At 37.6% G+C, this 20,123-nt stretch overlaps 2 protein-coding genes across 4 annotated transcripts in view; one reads left to right on the forward strand and one right to left on the reverse strand.

The window, feature by feature from the left end:
• Positions 1-20,123, forward strand: part of myripb (myosin VIIA and Rab interacting protein b) — a 150,012-nt gene that overhangs the window by 93,380 nt on the left and 36,509 nt on the right. The window lies entirely within an intron of this gene.
• LOC135785567 (stonustoxin subunit beta-like) lies at positions 13,725-18,973 on the reverse strand. The gene is made up of 5 exons (XM_065295018.1): positions 18,911-18,973; positions 18,290-18,405; positions 18,025-18,091; positions 15,587-15,679; positions 13,725-15,454 (listed from the first exon to the last, which is right to left on the reverse strand). The coding sequence occupies exons 2-5, from the start codon at positions 18,380-18,382 to the stop codon at positions 13,974-13,976; spliced, it is 1,734 nt and encodes a 577-aa protein (XP_065151090.1). The 5' UTR covers positions 18,383-18,405; positions 18,911-18,973; the 3' UTR covers positions 13,725-13,973.

Here is a 20,123-nt window from a genome sequence, read left to right on the forward strand (position 1 = left end):
AAGTAGTTTTAGTGATTTACTGGATATAATTGAATTCTACTTAAAGATGCAGTGTGTCATTTTTTGAAGGATCTCTTGACAGAAATGCAAAATAATATACAAAGTCATATTATTAGGGGTGTATAAAGACCTCTTATAATGAAACATTATGTGTTTATTACCTTAGGATGAGATGTTTTTATCAACATACACCGAGGGTCCCGTTACATGGAAGTTGCCATTTTGTGCCACCATGTTTCTACAGAAGCCCTTAACGGACAAACTTTTTTTACTAAGTTGTCTCCGACGATGACATGTTTGTCCGGTGGTGGCTACCGTAGCTTCTCTATGTGTTTCAAAAGCGAGGGGTGAGCCACGGACTGAGCCGTTGGTTGCATTGCGCAACCTCACCACTAGATGCCGCTAAAATTTACACACTGCACCTTTAATGTAGAGATCATTATGTGACAATATAACCTTGATAGGATTGAAATCAGTGACTGAAATCAAACTTTTGATACTGCTAATCTCAAAATTAAATCTTTTGACTAAGACTTTTAGCCTACATTTCACAGACGGGTCACATATGCACAACAAGATTATGGCTCCAACATTTACATTTTAGCTTTGTTTATGAGTAGTAAAAACTAAGTATATCCTAAATCTTTTTCAGATTTTAGGGTCAGATTTATATGAATGTGTAGGACCCTTTTTAACTCATTTCCCGACAGCCTTTTTTTTTTAAAGTTGCCTGCCAGAATTTTTGTGATTTTCATAAAAGTTTCACAAAATGCCTTTTTCTTTATATAAACATACAAATATATCAAATGAAAGAACAGATCCTCTGCTTTCAAACAAGCAAACAAACAAAACGGGGAAAAAAGTTTCATCCTATCTTCATTGGTTATCTTTATATTACCCCTTAAATATGGGTAGGTTTTTTCAAAAATACGTAATTTTGAGCAAAAAGCTGATATAATTGCATTTTTGTAAAGGACTTTTGTTAGATATCAGATTTAGAACGATAAACAAAACATACCCAGAGTTTAAAATGTTGTTGAAATTAACTATAAATTGGGTAAGAGCACCATCTAGTGGATAGTAGCCGAATTATAGATTACCGTAAAAACCCGTCAGAGAAGGGTAATTGGCAGGGAGAGTTTTCTCTTAATTGACGAGATAATTTGTCAATGGCGGGAAAAGAGTTAAAGTCACCATTATTATTACCTGTATTGCAATTCACTTCAGAAATAATCCTGTCTCATTACATATTAATTTTCAATAATTCAAATATTTAATGTATTTTTTTTTGTTTAAGTCTATAAAATATCAGTATGCAAAAATAACCGAATTACACTGTAACATAACACACTGCAGGTCATCAGCTTTACATATCTAGTCAACTATAATTATATATAGTTTATAATTATATGCCTTATATATTTTTTATGTTATTTGACATCTACAGTAGCCTAGTGTTTTGTTTTGACTGTGATTTTCACACACTTAATGTCTTGTTTATTGTGTTTTGCGAGCGAGTATCTGTGTGCCTCCTGACAAATAGTTTTTGTTATTACACGTTTCATTTCCAGCCATTTGTTAATTAAAGTGTTTGCACAAACGCTTGTGTCGTATATCATTTTGTGTTGTCTGGTTGTGTGCACATAATGCGTTTGTATGTGTGTATGTTTCCCTCAGATACTGTACACCACAGTAAATTCTATTATGAAACACCACCAATGGCTTTTTACTTCACTGATCATTTGCATTAATAACACATTTATATTAAGGATTTAATGTGTACTATAATGGATAGAGGTAATGGATACATTAGTGAACGTCTGACATCTTAACAGATGAGGATTTCCCCTTGTGCTATTTAAAGACATTGAGAAGAAATACCTCATAATGATTCATTCATCTCTCTTAATTACTTTTTCTTCCTTTCTTTCGATCTCAAAGCGTGTGTATGTGTAATAAACGCAATTACAGCTCCCGTGGTTCCTGTAGCTCAGCTACGCCAATGTCAAAGTCAAGGTCATGGGTTTGAATCCCATGTAATGTAAACTGGTAAACACATGCAGTGTAGGCTTTGTTGTGTCTGCCAAAGATAATGGGTCTGTGTGATGTGCAGATGGATCTAAAGTCTTTTGTTTATTCTGCCGGCTATAATCATATCTAGTCATCCAGCAGACATACTTATATATAATTAGCAGAATACACATTAGGTGTGAGACGGTTTGCCGGGTGTATCCGTCGCTAATGTATCGCGAGTCCTCTACCCAAGGGCATAGTTTCAGTCAGGACAATGCTATATAAATTAATGACCTTTACTGATCTAGACACACAGACAGCATTTGTTTTATGTGCAAATTTATGTGATTCTTTATCTCTCTGATTATTTGGGTTTTTTTGTTCCATGCGCGTGTTTTCTGTGGTTGTTATGTGCATACGCTGGGTTATAGCGGTGGGTTTTAGGACAGCTCATATATTGAAGTGTCACCAGGAGCTACTCTTCCCTGTTTATTCTCTCTTTTCTCATGGTCTCGGTTAAAAGGATGAGAGGAAATGGCCCAGGAGGGAAAGGAGAATGCTTCTTTCTTTTCTTTTTGTTCATTTTCATCAAAGAGGTATTTTTAGTTGTGGGTCAGGCACTGCAGAGGAAAGACACAGGGTTGGACAAGGTGTATTTTTATACCTTGTGTCTCCAACAGCTTGTTAGTATATTAAGGCACCATTATTTAACACCCTAAATAAGCATGCCCTTAATTGCGTTGGTCTTTATAGAAATGTTCTTCAACATGCACCTTGTCAGTGAATCACCCACAGAAAATTCCACTCCGATGGGCGATTTTTTGAGATTTCACTCACTTGTTACAGGGACACTCCACTTTTTTTGAAAATTGGTTCATTTCCAGCTCCTCTAGAGTTAAACATTTTATTTTTACCATTTTGGAATCCATTCAGCTGATCTCCGGGTCTGGTGGTATCACTTTTAGCATAGCTTAGCATAATCCATTGAATCTGATTAGACCATTAGCATCACGCTCAAAAATTCCCAAAGAGTTTCGACATTTTTCCTATGGCTTCGATATGGCTAGGAACTATACTCTCATTCTGGTGTTATAATCAAGGACTTTGCTGCCGTAACATGGCTGCAGGAGGTGCAATGATATTACGCAGCACCCAAAAATAGTCCCCTTGGTTACTTTCAATAGCATAGGACTATTACACCGTGTTTGCCTCGTTTTCAAAAAAAGTGGAGTGATTAAAATTCATTCTCAATTGTTAATTTGATTTTGCAAATTTGGCCCTAAAACTTTTTAAAAGAGCTCATATCATATTTTTTGTTGCTTTAATAAATCTTTGGCTACTTTCACGAAGTAACAACGTCCTGTTGTCAGTTCTGTTATAGAGAGCCAGTTCAGTTACATTTACATACAAGTCTGATAGATCAGAGTGATATTTGCCTTGTTTTACCAAACTGACTCATGGTAATGGTATTTATGTAATGGTATGCAATAATATTGTACATAATAGTCCAAAAATTAATTGTAGGAATATGTGGGGATAAAGCAGGGAATTTCTTAATTCAGCGTTTTCTGTGTAATCGCTAAATACGTTTAATTTGAATCGCTCTGGGTCAGCTGCAGGGCTTACTGTATTTAATTCTGTCAGACACAAAGGAGCATTTTAGACACATTTAAATAATTTATTTATTCGAGTTTACACCGTGTTACAATTTAAAGCCTTGGTGTATAGATAAACGATCTATTGTCAAGTCAATCACACAACACAGTCATAAAACATTCACAAATGATTAAAAAGGGGGGTCAGGAATTGTGCAACGGGCTTACAGCATTAAACTTAGAGCTGTATAAAAAAGCTTGAGAAAGTAAACGTGTGCACAAATATGATTGGAGTGTATTTATGGCATAGTTGTTCTGAATAGAAAGTGTCTGGCAGGTGGGCTGATATACAGGCTGTATGTAACCCTGCCTCTGAAAACCATAGACTGTAAAAAATATGGAAGTAGTGTCCGTGACATCACCTGTAGTATTGTGAAGAGCATTTTTGAAACCCAAAACGTTGGCGATGCCTGCCGTCGCTATTGTGGCACCGAATCACCGCATGTCACTCGCGGATACCTGGATATAGCCATAAAAGGCAGGACGTGATTGGAGCTGAGGTGCCTGCTTTCTGAAACCACACCCACCTAGCTTGATGGTAGTGATGGCACCATAGACTTGAAAAAATATGGTAGCCCAAAGTAGGCTTATCCTGTCGTCGCTATTGTTGCAGCGAATCACTGCGAATAACTCGCGGATAACCGAAAATAGGCAAAAAAGGCTGGACGTGAGTGGAGCAGAGGTGCCTGCTTGCTGGAACCACGCCCGCCTAACTCGATTGTAGTGATAGCACCATAGACTTTTATGGAAATAGTGTCCGTGACATCACCCGTAGTATTGTGAAGAGCATTTTTGAAACCCAAAACATTGGCAAAGCCTGCCGTCGCTATAGTGGCAGCGAATCACCGCGTGTCACTCGCGGATACCTGGAAATAGCCAAAAAAGGCAGGACGTGATTGGAGCTGAGGTGCCTGCTTTCTGAAACCACACCCGCCTAACTCGACCGTAGTGATAGCACCATAGACTTTTATGGAAATAGTGTCCGTGACATCACCCGTAGTATTGTGAAGAGCATTTTTGAAACCCAAAACGTTGGCGAAGCCTCCCGTCGCTATAGTGGCAGCGAATCACAGCGTGTCACTCGCGGATACCTGGAAATAGCCAAAAAAGGCATGACGTGATTGGAGCTGAGGTGCCTGCTTTCTGAAACCACACCCATCTAGCTTGATGGTAGTGATGGCACCATAGACTTAAAAAAATATGGAAGTAGTGTCCGTGACTTCACCTGTAGGATGGTGAAGAGCATTTTTTAAAAGCCCAAAGTTGGCGAATCCTGCCGTCGCTATTGTGGCAGCGAATCACTGCACTTTACTCACGGATAACCAAAAATAGCCAAAAAAGGTGAAAAACTGTGATGAATTATGATGCAGTTGCCCTTTTTGTGCAGTTATAATTGGCTTGAAGCCAAAATGTTTTTAAAATTATCAACACAGTGGATTTTCTGTCGTGTACGAGACCAAAAATACCTCATCACACATTCCTCTATTCTCCATTGACCATTCTGCATTGATGTATCCCAGTTTTAATTCGCTTCAGGAAACAACCTCTCTGTGTCCCCAAGGTTTCATCCTAGAACATGTACAGATGCTGTTTCCTTACCGCCTGCTGTTGTGTCAAAATGCTTTAATATGTTTTATTGATTTGGCTCTGTAAAATTCCCTCCTTGCACTAACCTCAATCTATCAGATCGTCTTCATGTGCCTCAGTTGCATTGTTCAAAGCATCAGAGTTGGATCTTCTCCAACTAAATACATTCATGCGTTTATACGTTTGACTAATGATTACAGAGGTCTGGTTTTCCAATTTGTTTTCTAATGTTTTGTTGTGGTAATTGGAGAAAAGATTGGAAAAGATCCATCGGCTGGAGTAGATAAATCAATATTATTTAAACTTACATGTTTTATCTGTGGCTGGTGAATTGTTGGACTGGATTTGTTGTGCTCTACTGGTGCACGTCTAATTTAATGAGGCAAAACTAACAAAATGGTTTATCATCTCAAATGAGGCTCAGATATTTTTGGGTCTGCTCAGCTAATGCACATGTATATTTTAGCTCAGAAACGTACTGTTGTATGAAATACACAAATGTAAATAAGAGTACTATGCTTGACCGAAGCAAAGCAATTTACTATGGACCAGTTCAACAGATACAAACAACACTGGTCCAGAAGCACTTCCTGTTTCCGTTTTTTAACACTAGATAAACGTTGGGATAAAATAAACCAACAGAACATATAAACCTGAATTAACTGAAGTTAAACAAACATCTTAAAGATAATAATATATGTAAAATATAAAAAAAATAACTCTCACAAACTGTAACAGGAAGTGTTTCTGGACCAGTGTTGTTTACATCATTTGAACTGGTCTATACATACATGGTATTATTTAGGAAGATTTAAATTTGATAAATGTCCAAATACATTAAAAATGTGTCAATTCAAGCTTATGCATAGAGATATGCATATCAGCCCTTTACATTGTAGGCGGGGCTTCCTCACCTACAGTATACCATCCATAATGGGCTTTTCTCTCTTGCTCCCTCCATTTCCTCTCCCTCTCTCTCTTCCTCTTCCTCTCTCTCTCTCTCTCTCTCTCTCTCTCTCTCTCTCTCTCTCTCTCTCTCTCTCTCTCTCTCTCTCTCTCTCTCTCTCTCTCTCTCTCTCTCTCTCTCTCTCTCTCTCTCTCTCTCTGCCCCCTGCTGTCTCTGTGAGTTTGCGTAATATCAGATATTGACATCTCCACGAATTCATATTCACAAGGCAAACCCCATGCCTGTAGAGCAACGTTTGAAGTTGAGAGGGCCGAGGGACAGAGAGAGAGAGAGAGAGAGAGAGAGAGAGAGAGAGAGAGAGAGAGAGAGAGAGAGAGAGAGAGAGATGTGCAGAGGGTGAGCTAGAGATGAAAGACTACTGTGCTCTGAAAGGAGGAGATATTCGCTTCTATGCAAACATTTTCATAATTGCTTAAATCCCTCTCCTTATTGTCACAATGCAGCGAGTCTCTTGTTGTATTTTCCTTCTCTGGATCTGTTTTTCATCCGTTCTCTCGCCCCGTTCCCCTCCAAACTTCTAGCTTTCAGCCTCATTGACTTTGGATGTGCTCCAAAACCTTGAAGTCTACAGCTGCCTTCTAAGACAGCTTGAAAACTGAAATGGGTCCTCGCTGAAAATGCTGTACAGTACAGAGGCAGCAATGTCATATATCATACAAACACACATCAAGACTTAACACAAATTGATATTTAAGCTCAGTATTTTTGGGGAAATAATTTACTTTGTCCATGATAAATTACAATGAATGTATTCGGTAACAAAAGGATTTGTTCATGAGGTTTTAGAAATGCATTATGGGATTGCTTACTCCACAAAGTATGCATGATGCTGCTTTGATGTGATTTGGCTTATTAAAAAACGTTATTTACTAATTTTAAACTCTGTGTATGTTTTGATCACAAGGTTTTGTGATAAAGTCACGTAAATTTTTGATTCTTTTTTCGTGATGTTATAACGAATTTGCGGGGTTTTTTTTTTTTGTGACCGTATAACGAATTCCTGTTTTCGTGTGATTATCACGTATTTCAAACCATTTTGCTTTTTCCTATTTTCAAACCATTGTCTTTTCGGTTTAGGGTTAGATTTGGTGCTTGCATTAGAATGTCACTTTATGTATTGGTTTATACTATTTTTTTCTGATTTATTTTTTTATATGTAAAAAAAAAAATTTTAAACAACAGCCGCACTAGAACTGAAAAGGCTAAGGCAGTAGCAGAGTATACCGAAGCAAATAAAGAAGTTAAACGTAGTATAAAATTAGATAAAAATAACTACCTAGAAGGATTAGCTAGCGAAGCAGAAGAAGCAGCTTACCATGGAAACACAAGAGAACTATACAGCACAATCCAAAAGCTGTCTGGAAAATTCATCAAACCAGAGAGACCAGTCAAAACTAAAGATGGACAACCGATACCGGATAAAGAGGGTCAGGAAAAAAGATGGATAGAGCATTTCCAAGAACTCCTTAATCGACCCGCCCCACAACACACTTTCAACATAGAACCAGCGGAACAAGATCTAGAAATAGACTGTAACACACCTACAAAACAAGAGATACAAAGAGCAATTAAACAATTAAAGAAAGGTAAGGCAGCTGGCCCAGACAGAATACCATCAGAAGCCTTGAAAGCAGACACTACAACTAGCACTGAGATGCTACACAAATTATTTAAGAAAATATGGGAGGAAGAACAGATCCCACTAGAATGGAAAGAAGGTCATCTCATTAAGCTCCCAAAGAAAGGTGATCTTAGTTCCTGCTCCAATTACAGGGGAATAACTCTGCTGTCAATACCAAGCAAAGTATTTAGCAGAGTACTGCTAAACAGAATGAGGGAGGCAATAGACACCCAACTTAGGGACCAACAAGCAGGCTTCAGAAAAGATAGATCTTGCACCGATCAGATTGCAACACTGCGAATTATAGTGGAACAATCTCTGGAGTGGAACTCATCACTATACATCAACTTCATAGATTACGAGAAGGCCTTTGATAGTGTCGACAGAGATACTTTGTGGAAACTGTTAAGACACTACGGGGTACCACAAAAATTAACAGATATAATCAAGGCCTCCTATGAAGGACTATCCTGCAGAATTGTTCATGGCCAACAAACAACTGAGGCCTTTGGAGTACAGACTGGTGTCAGACAGGGCTGTTTGCTCTCACCCTTCTTATTCTTGTTGGCCATTGACTGGATCATGAAAATGTCTACAGAGCAAAAGAGAAATGGCATTCAGTGGACACTATGGAAACAGCTTGATGACCTGGATTTCGCAGATGACCTGGCCCTACTCTCACATACACAGCAACAAATGCAAGAGAAAACCAGCTCTGTAGCACATTACTCTGCATGCATCGGCCTGAACATACATAGAGAAAAGAGCAAAGTTCTAAAAGTTAATACATCAAGCACTTCACCTATAACATTAGAGGGGGCGATTCTGGAGGAAGTGGAAAGCTTCACTTATCTCGGAAGCATCATCAACATACAAGGAGGGACTGATGCTGACATAAAAGCAAGAATTGGCAAGGCAAGAGTTGCTTTCAACCAATTGAAAAAGATCTGGTCCTGTAGTAACTTGACCCTCAAGACTAAAGTCAGGTTATTCAACACCACTGTGAAGCCTGTCTTAATGTATGGAGCAGAAACATGGCGAACAACAGCAGCTGGCTTAAAAAAGCTACAGACATTTATCAATTCATGTCTCCGAAAGATCCTCAGAATCCGCTGGCCCAATATCATCACCAATGAAGAGCTCTGGCGACGCACTCAACAGGAACCCATTGAAGAATTAATCCGTCAACGCAGATGGAAATGGATTGGCCACACCCTCAGAAAGCCAACCTCCAGCATCACCAGACAATCCCTTACCTGGAATCCGCAAGGCAAGAGAAAAAGAGGTCGTCCCAGAATAACCTGGAGAAGGGAGCTGGAGGCAGACACCAAAAAGAGTGGTCACAATTGGGGACAGTTGGAAAGACTGGCCAAGGACCGAGACGCCTGGAGAGACTTTGTTTGTGGCCTATGTCTCAGACGAGACGACAGGCGATGATGATGATGATGAGGCTGGCGTTAGGGTTAGAGTTGGGTTTGGGTAGGGATGTCATTTTATGTAAATCTAACCCTAAACCAAAGCGACAATGGTAAGAAAATAGGACAACACAGTTAAGTAACCAATACGTGATAATCACACAAAAACAGGAATTTGTTATATGGTCACGAAAAAATGAGGAAATTCATGATAATATCACGAAAAAAGAATCAAAAAGTTACGTGACTATATAACGAAATTCGTGAGACTGGGCTGTCTGAATATGATCTCTAAAAACATTCCTTCACAAAAATGCAATTATTTCAGCTTTTTGCTAAAAAAATTTATTTTTAAGAAAAATACCCATATTTAAGAGTTTATAAACAAAGAATAAATATAGATGGGATGAAAAAAAAATTTCCCGTTTTGTTTGTTTGTTTGTTTGTTTGAAAGCAGATGGTCTGTTCTTTCATTTGATATATTTGTATGTTTATATATTTTAAGGAGGACATTTTCCTGGAAGGCATTTTGTGAATCACAAAAAATGCTGGGGGGCAACTTTAAAAAAAATAGCTGGCGGGGAATGAGTTAAAATGCTAGGCAGCTCAAAGAAATTTGAAGCAAACCCTTACTATTCTTTGTAGACATTGCATCATTTTGTTACAGTATTTACAATGAATACAACTAACTCTCTATTTTGCTCTCTTTGAGAAACTTGACTTTTATGAAATGTGCGCTGTGTATACACAGTTGCAATACATTGTTCACTTTGAAGATGTCTGGATGCATGCATAGCAATTAATGGGTATGCAAATGAGCATTTCCCAGAGTTCCTACTGTTCAAAGACACTTTTAATAGAAGTTTTTTGTATTCACAAACAGACTTTCTGCATATCAATGAAGAAGCAGTGGAAAAGCCCTATGGGGCTTTGATATCATTGTGTGTGTTTTTATTTAGTTGGAGACACAGCAAAATTCCTTCTTTGATATTATTTGACATGCTTTTTTGAAATTATTTATATAAATGTATATACTATATAGTCTGATCATGTGTTGTCTTATTTAAGATCATGCAAGATCAAGCAGAGGTCTAACACCAGGACATTAGGTTTCATTCTCTTATGTGTTAAAAGTTTTGTGGATGAAAATATGGATAGTTAGAAGAGTATGCTATGACAAATGTTATAACATTGGGTGTGATTATGATTATTATAAGATTGAAAAACTAGTGGAATTTAATAACATTTTTATGAACAATTTCTGCATGCTTGCTAGAAATAAATACAAGGTAAATACAAAATTTGAGCAAAACAAAATCATCTTGTTTGTATTCCACAGACAGTGCACTGATGCACATGAGACTGGTGGGTAGTGCGCGTGTGTTGGTGTGCACATTTTGTCTCATTCTTCATCAAAGCCAGTGCTGTGTGTAAGCCTGAGGTGTGCGACTTGGTTTCTGTGTGTTTGACTCCAGGGGAAGGCAGCATTGGATTGAAGTCCCTGCAGTATCGCTCTCATTATTCTCAAACCATGTGTAAAGAGTCACACACATTCATCTGGCTTAAACAGGTTTTATATGAACCCTTGGCCTTTATTGAATGAGCATTCATTTATAAAACAATCTATACACTGAACACCTGCAGTAAAATGTTTCCGGAGAAAAGTGCTTTTATGAATGATGAATATGTGTAACTTGATGGTCACCTGTGGTCAAATAATAAAATGTTTCATTACTGTATTTTACCTTGAAGGCACAGTTTGTACTATGTCTTTATGTTATATTCATATATTTATTTACAAGTGTGGCCTCAGTGTCCAAATACTTATGAGGCCATAATGTCTGTTTATCTGCACATGCCAGCACAGTTTCTATGTGTTTAAGCGCCGCCTGATGAAACAAACACTTTTGTATAATAATGAATGATTTAGAAATGAAAAGCTAAGTCAGGGGAATGATCGATCTCAAAGCTTTTGAATTTTATATGACAAACCCTCTGACTCATCACAGCTTTCATTATCTGTCATTTCAAACTGGAAAAATGGTTTGTCGAAATATAACAGTGCAGATGAGACTTGAAATGACTTATGGATTGAAAACTGTCATTTGTTAAGTTGCCTTTGTGTTGGTACTGCTGATTAATATTTTTCTGTTTGATGTATGAAGGATCCTGCTGATTCAATGTTTCTGAGATTGGTTTTAAACTGGTTCTAATTCAGCTGTTTGTTTGGAAAAAAGTTTTGGCGGTCATACAGCCCTATCATAAACCCGGCGCAATGCGTGGCGCAAGTGTTTTTTTGCTAGTTTCAGCCCGGCGCAGTTATCATTTTCACATTATTGCCGCATTGTTTAAACAGCATTTGCGCTCATTTGAAAATGAGGTGTGTTCAGGTGCATTGTTGGCGTGTTGCTATTTTGAGGCAACTAAAATAGACTACGCCATTGACCAACTAAAACCTGTTCTAAAGTCTATGGCGTAATATTGTTTTTGTTATTTAAAGAGCGCGTTAGTAACATGTTGCCTTCTTGAGCATTAGTAAATGTGTGTGTTTGTTTATTTATTGAGTTACTTCACTGGGCCAATGTTCTGGCCCACGGCTGTGTTTCATTTCTTTGTTAGTCACAGCACATTGAGAGCCCATCTATAACCACTCATCTTCAGCATATAAAGAAATCCTTACCATTGATGACTGCACTGGGATTGCTAGTTTTTCCTCTTGGGCATTTTTCAAGATGGTACAAAGATTTCAGTGATCTACAGTAGGAGAGGGCATTGTGTTGTGTTCTTGGCATTTCAAAGCTCTCTTCACTTACAATAGATGCACTGTGTTTTGTAATTGTCCCCTCAGGTCTTACTGTACATTACACTCTACAAATGGCTGGGTTATTTTTAACCAAGTGCTGGACGGAACATAATAATGGGTTAAAAGTTACCCAACTATTATAATATATAATAATCCAGCAGTTGAGTTAAACCACTGGGTACATTGTAACCCATCACCAGTGTTTCCCATAGATCTGAAATTTACTTGTGGTGGTAGCCGGTGAAAAGGGCAATCACTGCCCACCGACAAAAAAAATTGTCTAACGTTATTATACGACAAGGAACTAGTAATGTGTGACACAACACAATACTTTGATTTACATTATAGTTTGTTAATCCAACCACCCCAAACTATCTTTGCCATGAACAAAGCTGACAGTGTTTGTCAAAGCACAACAAAAATACTGTTTTTGCACTGATATATGAAGCAATTAGATGACCCCTTTTAGTATATTAATGATAGACAGTGCAGGTCTATAGATTATAAATGTGACTGGTGTTATAATGGTTATTATTTCTATTAGATAGAGGAAAAGTGCCTCTCTTTTTATTTCTCTCTTGCCGATTAAATAAAAGCTAAATCCACTCATTATTTCAGATTCAAAAGTCTACTTGCTGTCCCAGTGACTGGGGACTTTACATTACAGCTTTGCGTTTTGTAAAGTCTTGAGTTAGCTTGAGCTTTGCTCGTTTAGTGCAATGGGCTTAACATTAGCATTGTCTTTTTGCTACCATCTCTGTGCAAACTTTTTAGATTTTAGAAAAGATATGGTTTACTAATAATAATAGTATTAAAAAATGGGAGAAAGACAATCCAGCGCATGGTCGTGACTTTCAAAACAAGAGCCAGTTGTTATCGCCATAGAAACCGGAGGCACGCTGAAACTGCACGCAAGCTTTAGCGCGGTAGCGCTCACGGTCATTCTCCGATCGACTCGGGTTTTACACACAATATTAATCAGACTTTGGGACCCGAAGTAATTTAACTATGACTGACCCGGACCCGACTGACCATTTCAATTATAAATTCGGAACCATATGGGCCTCTAATGGTAAAACTCTGCTCAGCTTCAGAAACATGAAGGATACAATGTGACACGAGCTTGTTCGAGTCGCACCCAATTCATTGAGAAACAGAGAGCATGTGAACGCACACCGAACTCATCAGGTCGCACACAAAATGTCATTATTAAAGAGTGTCATCATCACAGAAAAACTGAAAAGACAAAATTTGATGCCAGATATACTTGGGCGATTGTTAATATACCTGGGCGGCGCGCCCAAGTAAAGTCAATGTGTGGGAAACACTGATCACTGTGTTCTGTCCAATATTTACCCAATGCTGGGTAAAAAATAATAAGTGTAAGTAGAGACAGTGCTGTGACCTGCACTTTAAACTTTTTTGCTGCCTTCATTTTTTTAAGTTTAATCAACTTTAAGTTTAATGCAACTTTAACTTACTTTTATTTATCTTGACTAGAGATGAGTTGTTATAAAATATAGTTGAAATTAGTCAACTTCATTTTATATGTTGTTACAACTCATCTCTAGTCAAACTAGGCACTGACTCTGACTGAAACCTAGGCACTTGATGTTTCCCACATCAAGCTTTGTAACTAAAATAAGAGGAATTTAAACAGGTGGAATCTTTGATACAGCAATTTATTCTGAGTTAATACTTGATAAGCATTCAGACAGTGTTTTTTAAATGACTGCAATGTCTCCATTTACTGAGGAAATAGAGGTGCATTAATATTAAAAAAGACAATATAATAGTTGCCAGGGTGCTTGTAATAATAGTTTAATAGTATAAAGTATAAATCACTTAATAAATCTGTGCATAAATCTTAGTTTTAGCAGTGTATCTAACACCGTTCGTATGTATGTATGGTTTATTTCCGCCCATTGTTAGCTTTATAAGAATCATACATCATTCTGAATGTTTTTTGCATCTCTTTACCTTCCAGTTTCCCATTTTTATACACAAAGATGGAGGAGCCTGGAATGTCAGGATCAGAGATTGCAGAAATAATCGAATGGACATTGTTTGCCTCATACGGCTTTGCCACACTGTTTAAGATATTGGCGTTAAAATTCATTGTTTCGATATTATTCTCATCCTTAAACCACTTTTTGACAGATTCCACAGAAACTGTGTTTTGTTCCCCATATGGCTCTTTGAACCTGTCAGTATTCAGGAACTCCTTCAATGCTGAAAGATACGGGTCTTCATACTTCAGAGATGTAAAGGTATAGCAGAACACTCCAAGATATTTAGAATTACTAAGGACACTGTTGAGACTGGCTGATTCTACAACTGGAATCCCTTCCATTGACTTGATAACAGAACTCAAGATTTGAAGTTCAGACTTTGCATCATTTAACCACTGGTTAAGCATGTCAAAATCAAATGGCGAGCTTCTGTGGATCTTCAGGATGTCTTCCAGAGACTTCTCCTCCATCTCTCCTCCTCGAATAGCAGGCAAGACCCTGCCGACCGCTTTCAGTAGCACTTCCTTGTAGTTCCTAAACGATTTATCAAATGAGTGTAGCCTATCTTTAATGTCTGTGAAACTATTTACTAGTGTGTTTTCTGACAGGTCATTGTATGTCCTCTCTGCCTCTCTCATCTGCTCCATTATATCTTCAATTGAAAAAGCCACACTTGTACTAATTTCTTTCTCTAACCGAGCTGCTGTTGCATTCAAAAGATGAAGAGGATAGAGCCAAACTTTTATTGGAACTGCATTCTCTGGATGATCTTTCAGCAAAGTGGGGAGCTCTTTGTACACTTCCAGAGCCTCCATGTATGTGGTGGGGTTCTGATTAAGGCGGAAGTCACCATAAAATGTGCAGGTGATCTTCCTAGCCCTTATCCATTCAAAAAGGTTCATTTTAAAGCCTGTGCTACCCTCAGCAGATAATTTAGGGATATTGTTGACAGCGGCATTCAGGTCTGCCTCAGTCTTCTGCTTATCTTCATGTTCTGAAAATGTCCGATCAAACACCATGAATGCCTGAGCTCCGTACAGCACAGCCACGACTACATGAGTTGCTGATTTCTGGTCAAACACCTCAGGGTATGTGATCTTGCCCAGATGGTTCATAGTTAGCTGTTCATATCTTGTGGTTTCGCTGTAATACATTGTAACTCTGGAATGTTTATTTGAGGATTTGGTGTCACGCAGGTACTTGGCAGATCCTCCCACCTCCACCAGCCCTCCCAAGAAACTGGTCTTTAGGGAAGCACTTACATCCAGGAGACTGGACTTACTATTGACAGAGTCAGAGCTACTGAACTTCGTAAATGTATTGGCCTGTGGATGGGTGTGCAAGTTTTCCTCCAGTGATTTCTTATCCCACAAAGTTACACCTGAATTGAGAAGTTTCGTTAACAGCTACTGTGTGTATGAAGAAGTGAAGTACAGTAAACATGCAGGTTTTTAGTGATTAAGCATGTTTTGAAAAGTGTAGTGAAGACATTTATTTAAGGCTGGTGCAGCACCTGAAATGAAGGTATCTCTGCGCAAGTCGTACAGCATACCAGGAAAGAGAGGTCTTCCTAGGGCTGCTATTTCCTTTTGCTCTGATGACACGGCTGTTGAAAATAACAACGAGAAAAGATAACATTTATTACCTGATAAAAAGTGCATCAAGATAAACTGTAATGTTGGCTTGAGAAAGTCTGGCCAGAAAGTTTGAGGACATAACTTGGTCAGACAGACAGACAGATTGACATAGCATTATTTTCCATGTTTTTGTATAAATTAGCACATTGCTAATATGTTAAAGCATGTTGCTAGCATATTTCTTGCATGATTTAACACTTTGTTAAATGTTTTTAATGTAAATTAACAAAATGTTATACTATAAGAGATATTGTACAAAAATTTTGAACCCTAATGAAATTCTTTGGGATTTTTTTGTAGATTTAATTGTCTGGTTTACAAAAATGTAAGTCACATCAGTTAGAAAAGATATAACATACTGAGTCAGATCACCCTGAAGGACCCGATTCTGTTTGTTGCATTAAAGCTCTAGGACAGGGGTAGGCAAGTTCCAACACAGTCTCAAGGCAAGTCGTGTTATAGTAACGGAAATTTTGATTAATTTATTGGTGTTTGATGACACGAATTTCTGCTGTTTTTCATGTCTCTGGAGACTAATGTCTTTTTCGTCCTTTCCAGCATGAATTTCTATCAATGGCACGACTTTCATTATCGTGTCATTTTATATTTCTTTTCTCATCGTTCTTTCCTATTTTTAAATAATTGTCGCTTGGGGTTACAGTAGGTTTAGATTCGGGGTTTGCATTAGGATGTAATTTTATGCATTGGTTTTTAAAGGTTTTTATTTGCTTTTAAAACTATTCTCGCCTGGAGTTGGGGTTTTGTCATGGGCTTGCCAGATCTTTGGTACTAGACTCAGGTCTGAGTGTATCTGGCAAGACCATGACAGTACTATGTTCTGTGTGGGGGACATGTGGAGTCATATTATATGTGTGGCTTCCACGTGTTCCCAGTGTCTTGTCGCTGTCATGGTCTTGCCAGACCTTGGTGTAGATTCAGGTCTTATTTCAGAGGGCAAGATTATGGCAGCATTGTGTTCTGTGTGGGAACACGTGTTTTCATATTATGTAGTTGTGTCACGTGTTCCCAGTGTCTTCTCACTTTCACCCTACTCCCTTATGTACTCGTGTCTTACGTAATTAATTATGTTCACCTGTTCCCCATTGATGTCGTGTCTTTATAATGCCCTCTGGTTGTCTGTCGTGTGCGCGTTCATTGTCTTCAGTCAGAGTTTCATGTCATCCGTGTTTCTGACTCCTGATCCTGTGTTTATTTGGTTCCAGTGTTTTGTTCCTGTTTCGTGTTTATCATCCGTGTTTATTTATCTGTTTTACCCCCACGTGGGTTTTTGTGTTTAATAAATCTCCAGTTTTGTATTTTAGTTGTGTCTGCGTTTGGGTTCTCTCTTTTGTTAAAACAGATCGTGACAGGTTTGGATTAGGAAGTCGCAGAAAGTGATTCTAACCCAAACCCCAAGTGACAATGGTGAAAAAATTGAAAACAACGAGAAAACAAAATATAAAATGACACGATAAAGAAAGTCGTGCCACACACACGAACAGCCAATGAAATTCATGCTGGGAAAGACGAAAAAGACATTCATCTCCAGAGACATGAAAAACAGCGGAAATTCGTGTCATCAAATGTAAATAAATTAATCAAAAATTTCGTTACTATAACACGACTTGCCTTGAGACTGGGTTGCAAGTTCGGTGCTTGAGAGCCACTCACTGTGTCACGTACTGAGGGGGTCCTCACGCTATGTGTACTGGATCCGAGTACAATTAAGCATACCTGGAAACGGATCATAAAGGGTAGTGTGAGTGCAAACCAGTAGGGGAGTGAGGAGGGGGGACAATTGCACTTGAGTACGGGTCAGTATGGTTAAGTATAATGTGAATGTGCCCTGATTTAAATTAAGTACACTCTAAATTCTGCTGGGTTATTTTTAACCCAATGCTGGGTAAATATTGGACAGAACACATGTTGGGTTATTAAAAAAACCTATGCTCGGTTGTTATTAATTGCTAGTTGGTCAGACTATTCTTCTTAAGACACAGTGTTAACTTAGGGCTATGTTTATGCAACTGGCCACTGAACAAGCTAACCAGTGTCTTCAGTAAGATTACAAGTGAGTTTTTTATGATTGAAGCAAAACTCTGCAGGACAGTGGACCTCCGCAACCAAACTTCCCAACACCTGTTCTAGGACTATAGTCAGGATGTCATTCTTTAACGGTTGATGATTGACTTTACTGGAAGGCGGGACTAGAGTGGACATACTGACCGTTGTATATGCTCCAAAATATGTATAGGCTATATATATTTGGCACTAAACAGCACATTCACATGTTGTAACACTACTCACACTTTACCTCTGGGTGCTCTTACAGTTTCTTCATTCAGAGTCCCAATCTCATCGGGCTTGGGTTGTAACATAGCCTTGAAGAAATTGTTCATTAAATCTTTTTTTTTATATGAAAAAAACAAACATGCTCTTAATGAACTAATGTACTAATTGATCATATAGCAGCATGCCAAATCATGCTAGAAACGTGTTTAAAAAAAGAAGAAACAAACTTCCACAGATGAAAAACATCTTGTTACACTTATGTATTTTGTCTTTGGGAGTGTATTTACCTTTGCATTTATTACAGAAAGAGTAACCAGCCATAGATACGCAAATATGTAGATGCAGTACGGCTGCTTCGGGTTCAGCAAAAGTGAAACCATGTTCGAAAATTTAACGAGGAGACCTATTGGAAATAAAGTCAATGGAGATGACGTCTCAGTGCACTTAAACAACTTCTTTTGGGAGGGAAAGAGTTAATTAAGAAACAGAGCATATAATATATCAACTTTCTCTATGCTAATCTTCAACCAATTTATCAAATGCATTGTATAGAAAAAATATTCTGGAGTTTCAATGAAAGATCATAAGAACTGTGAAATTTACTGTAAGGTCAATTTTTTGTTTTGCATATGACCCCGTAGCCTGAACGCCATAAGCTACACATTCATTTTAATTTATGCAATTTTAAGAAACCAAAATACATTCTTTCCTTTAGTTCCTTTGCACTCAAGTAATGTTTTTATTTATTTAGCCTATTTTAATTAAAATATGTCTGTAATTCCTCTTTGATCACATTTAGACAAATTTAGTTAAAATTTTATCTGAATTCTCTAAATAGTCTGCTTGAGCTCCAAACAGCACTTTCACACTAACATTACCCTTTTATGTTGTTTAGAAATATTTATTACCTGGTCTCTGTGCGTCCTTAAAAGGTTAAGAGATGAAACCTTCTGGTAATGTCTTTAACTGAAGTCTAAAGCAGTTTCTAGTCATATTTATTCAGTCATATGTATTTAGGAAAACTGAACATTTGCCCTAATGGACCCAGACTTTACATACGTATCTATACATACATGGGTACACATACAGTACAGTGCATATAAAAAGTTTCCCTCCTCCTGTTAACCCTTATGGGTTGTTGAGGCAATGTTTTTTGAGTCTTAATTTGTCCACAACTTTCTCTGTGTTTTAGCAAATGGAATGAGTTTTGGTGACAAATATTTGTATTGATACATATTTTGAGATTTTGAAATTTTGCAAATACTGTGGGCAAATATAATACCCTTTTGGGTTGTTCGTGGCCAAAAAAAGCCACTAAATAAAACGGCTTTTGATTTTTAATCTGTTAATCACCCTCAGTAAAAACTACCAAATATTAATTTTTTGGGGAAAAAGCTTATGTTGAAAAAAACCCAACCAATTTGTTTTGAGTTAGAAGGCTTTTGCAAGGAAAATGGCAAAATATTACAAAGTCACGATATGTAAAAATGATTAAAGCTAACTCATCATTAAGATTGAATGCTGTGATAAAAGTTTTAGTTTAGGGGTGTGCACATTTATGCAACTTGGTTATTGTACAATTTTTCACCACAAATTTATTCTAATTGTCATTCACTTTAATAAATAGGTTGAAATTTTGGAATAAAGGTGAGACAGGTACCAACATGATTCATCTTGGTTTCATTTTTTAAATCACAAAAACTGCAATTTTAATAGGGGTGTGTAAACTTTTTGAATCAACTGTAGGCATTATAGTACGTTATATATTGTAGGGTACAAATCACATATTATTACTGAAATGCGTTTTTTTATAAATTAAGTCAAAAAAATTTTGCATTGATTATCATTACTAGGAAAAAGTATTTATGTGTCTGATTGTAGACAGACTATTGCACAATTGCACTTGCCTTACACATTTCCAGCTTACAGTAAACAGCACTTTGCACCTATTTACCAGTCAGATATATTGCTGTGTCACTCCAGTTATACACATTTGCACTCCTGTCACTGTGCAGATCAACCATTTGCAACAGTTAATACTGCTGTTGCTGTCTGCATTTCATATTCATATGCATACTGTTTTTGAAATACTTACCAGCCTGTCTGGCATATGTTCAAAGT

This window comes from Paramisgurnus dabryanus, chromosome 22 (genome assembly GCF_030506205.2).
Source record: "Paramisgurnus dabryanus chromosome 22, PD_genome_1.1, whole genome shotgun sequence".
Taxonomy (NCBI): domain Eukaryota; kingdom Metazoa; phylum Chordata; class Actinopteri; order Cypriniformes; family Cobitidae; genus Paramisgurnus; species Paramisgurnus dabryanus.

Coding starts and splice junctions, on each gene's coding strand:
- LOC135785567 (XM_065295018.1), bottom strand. CDS start 18,382: ATGGTTTCACTTTTGCTGAACCCGAAGCAGCCGTACTGCATCTACATA. Junction 18,092..18,289: donor TTTCTGTAATAAATGCAAAG/GTAAATACACTC, acceptor AATTTCTTCAAG/GCTATGTTACAACCCAAGCC. Junction 15,455..15,586: donor CAGAGATACCTTCATTTCAG/GTGCTGCACCAG, acceptor TTCTCAATTCAG/GTGTAACTTTGTGGGATAAG.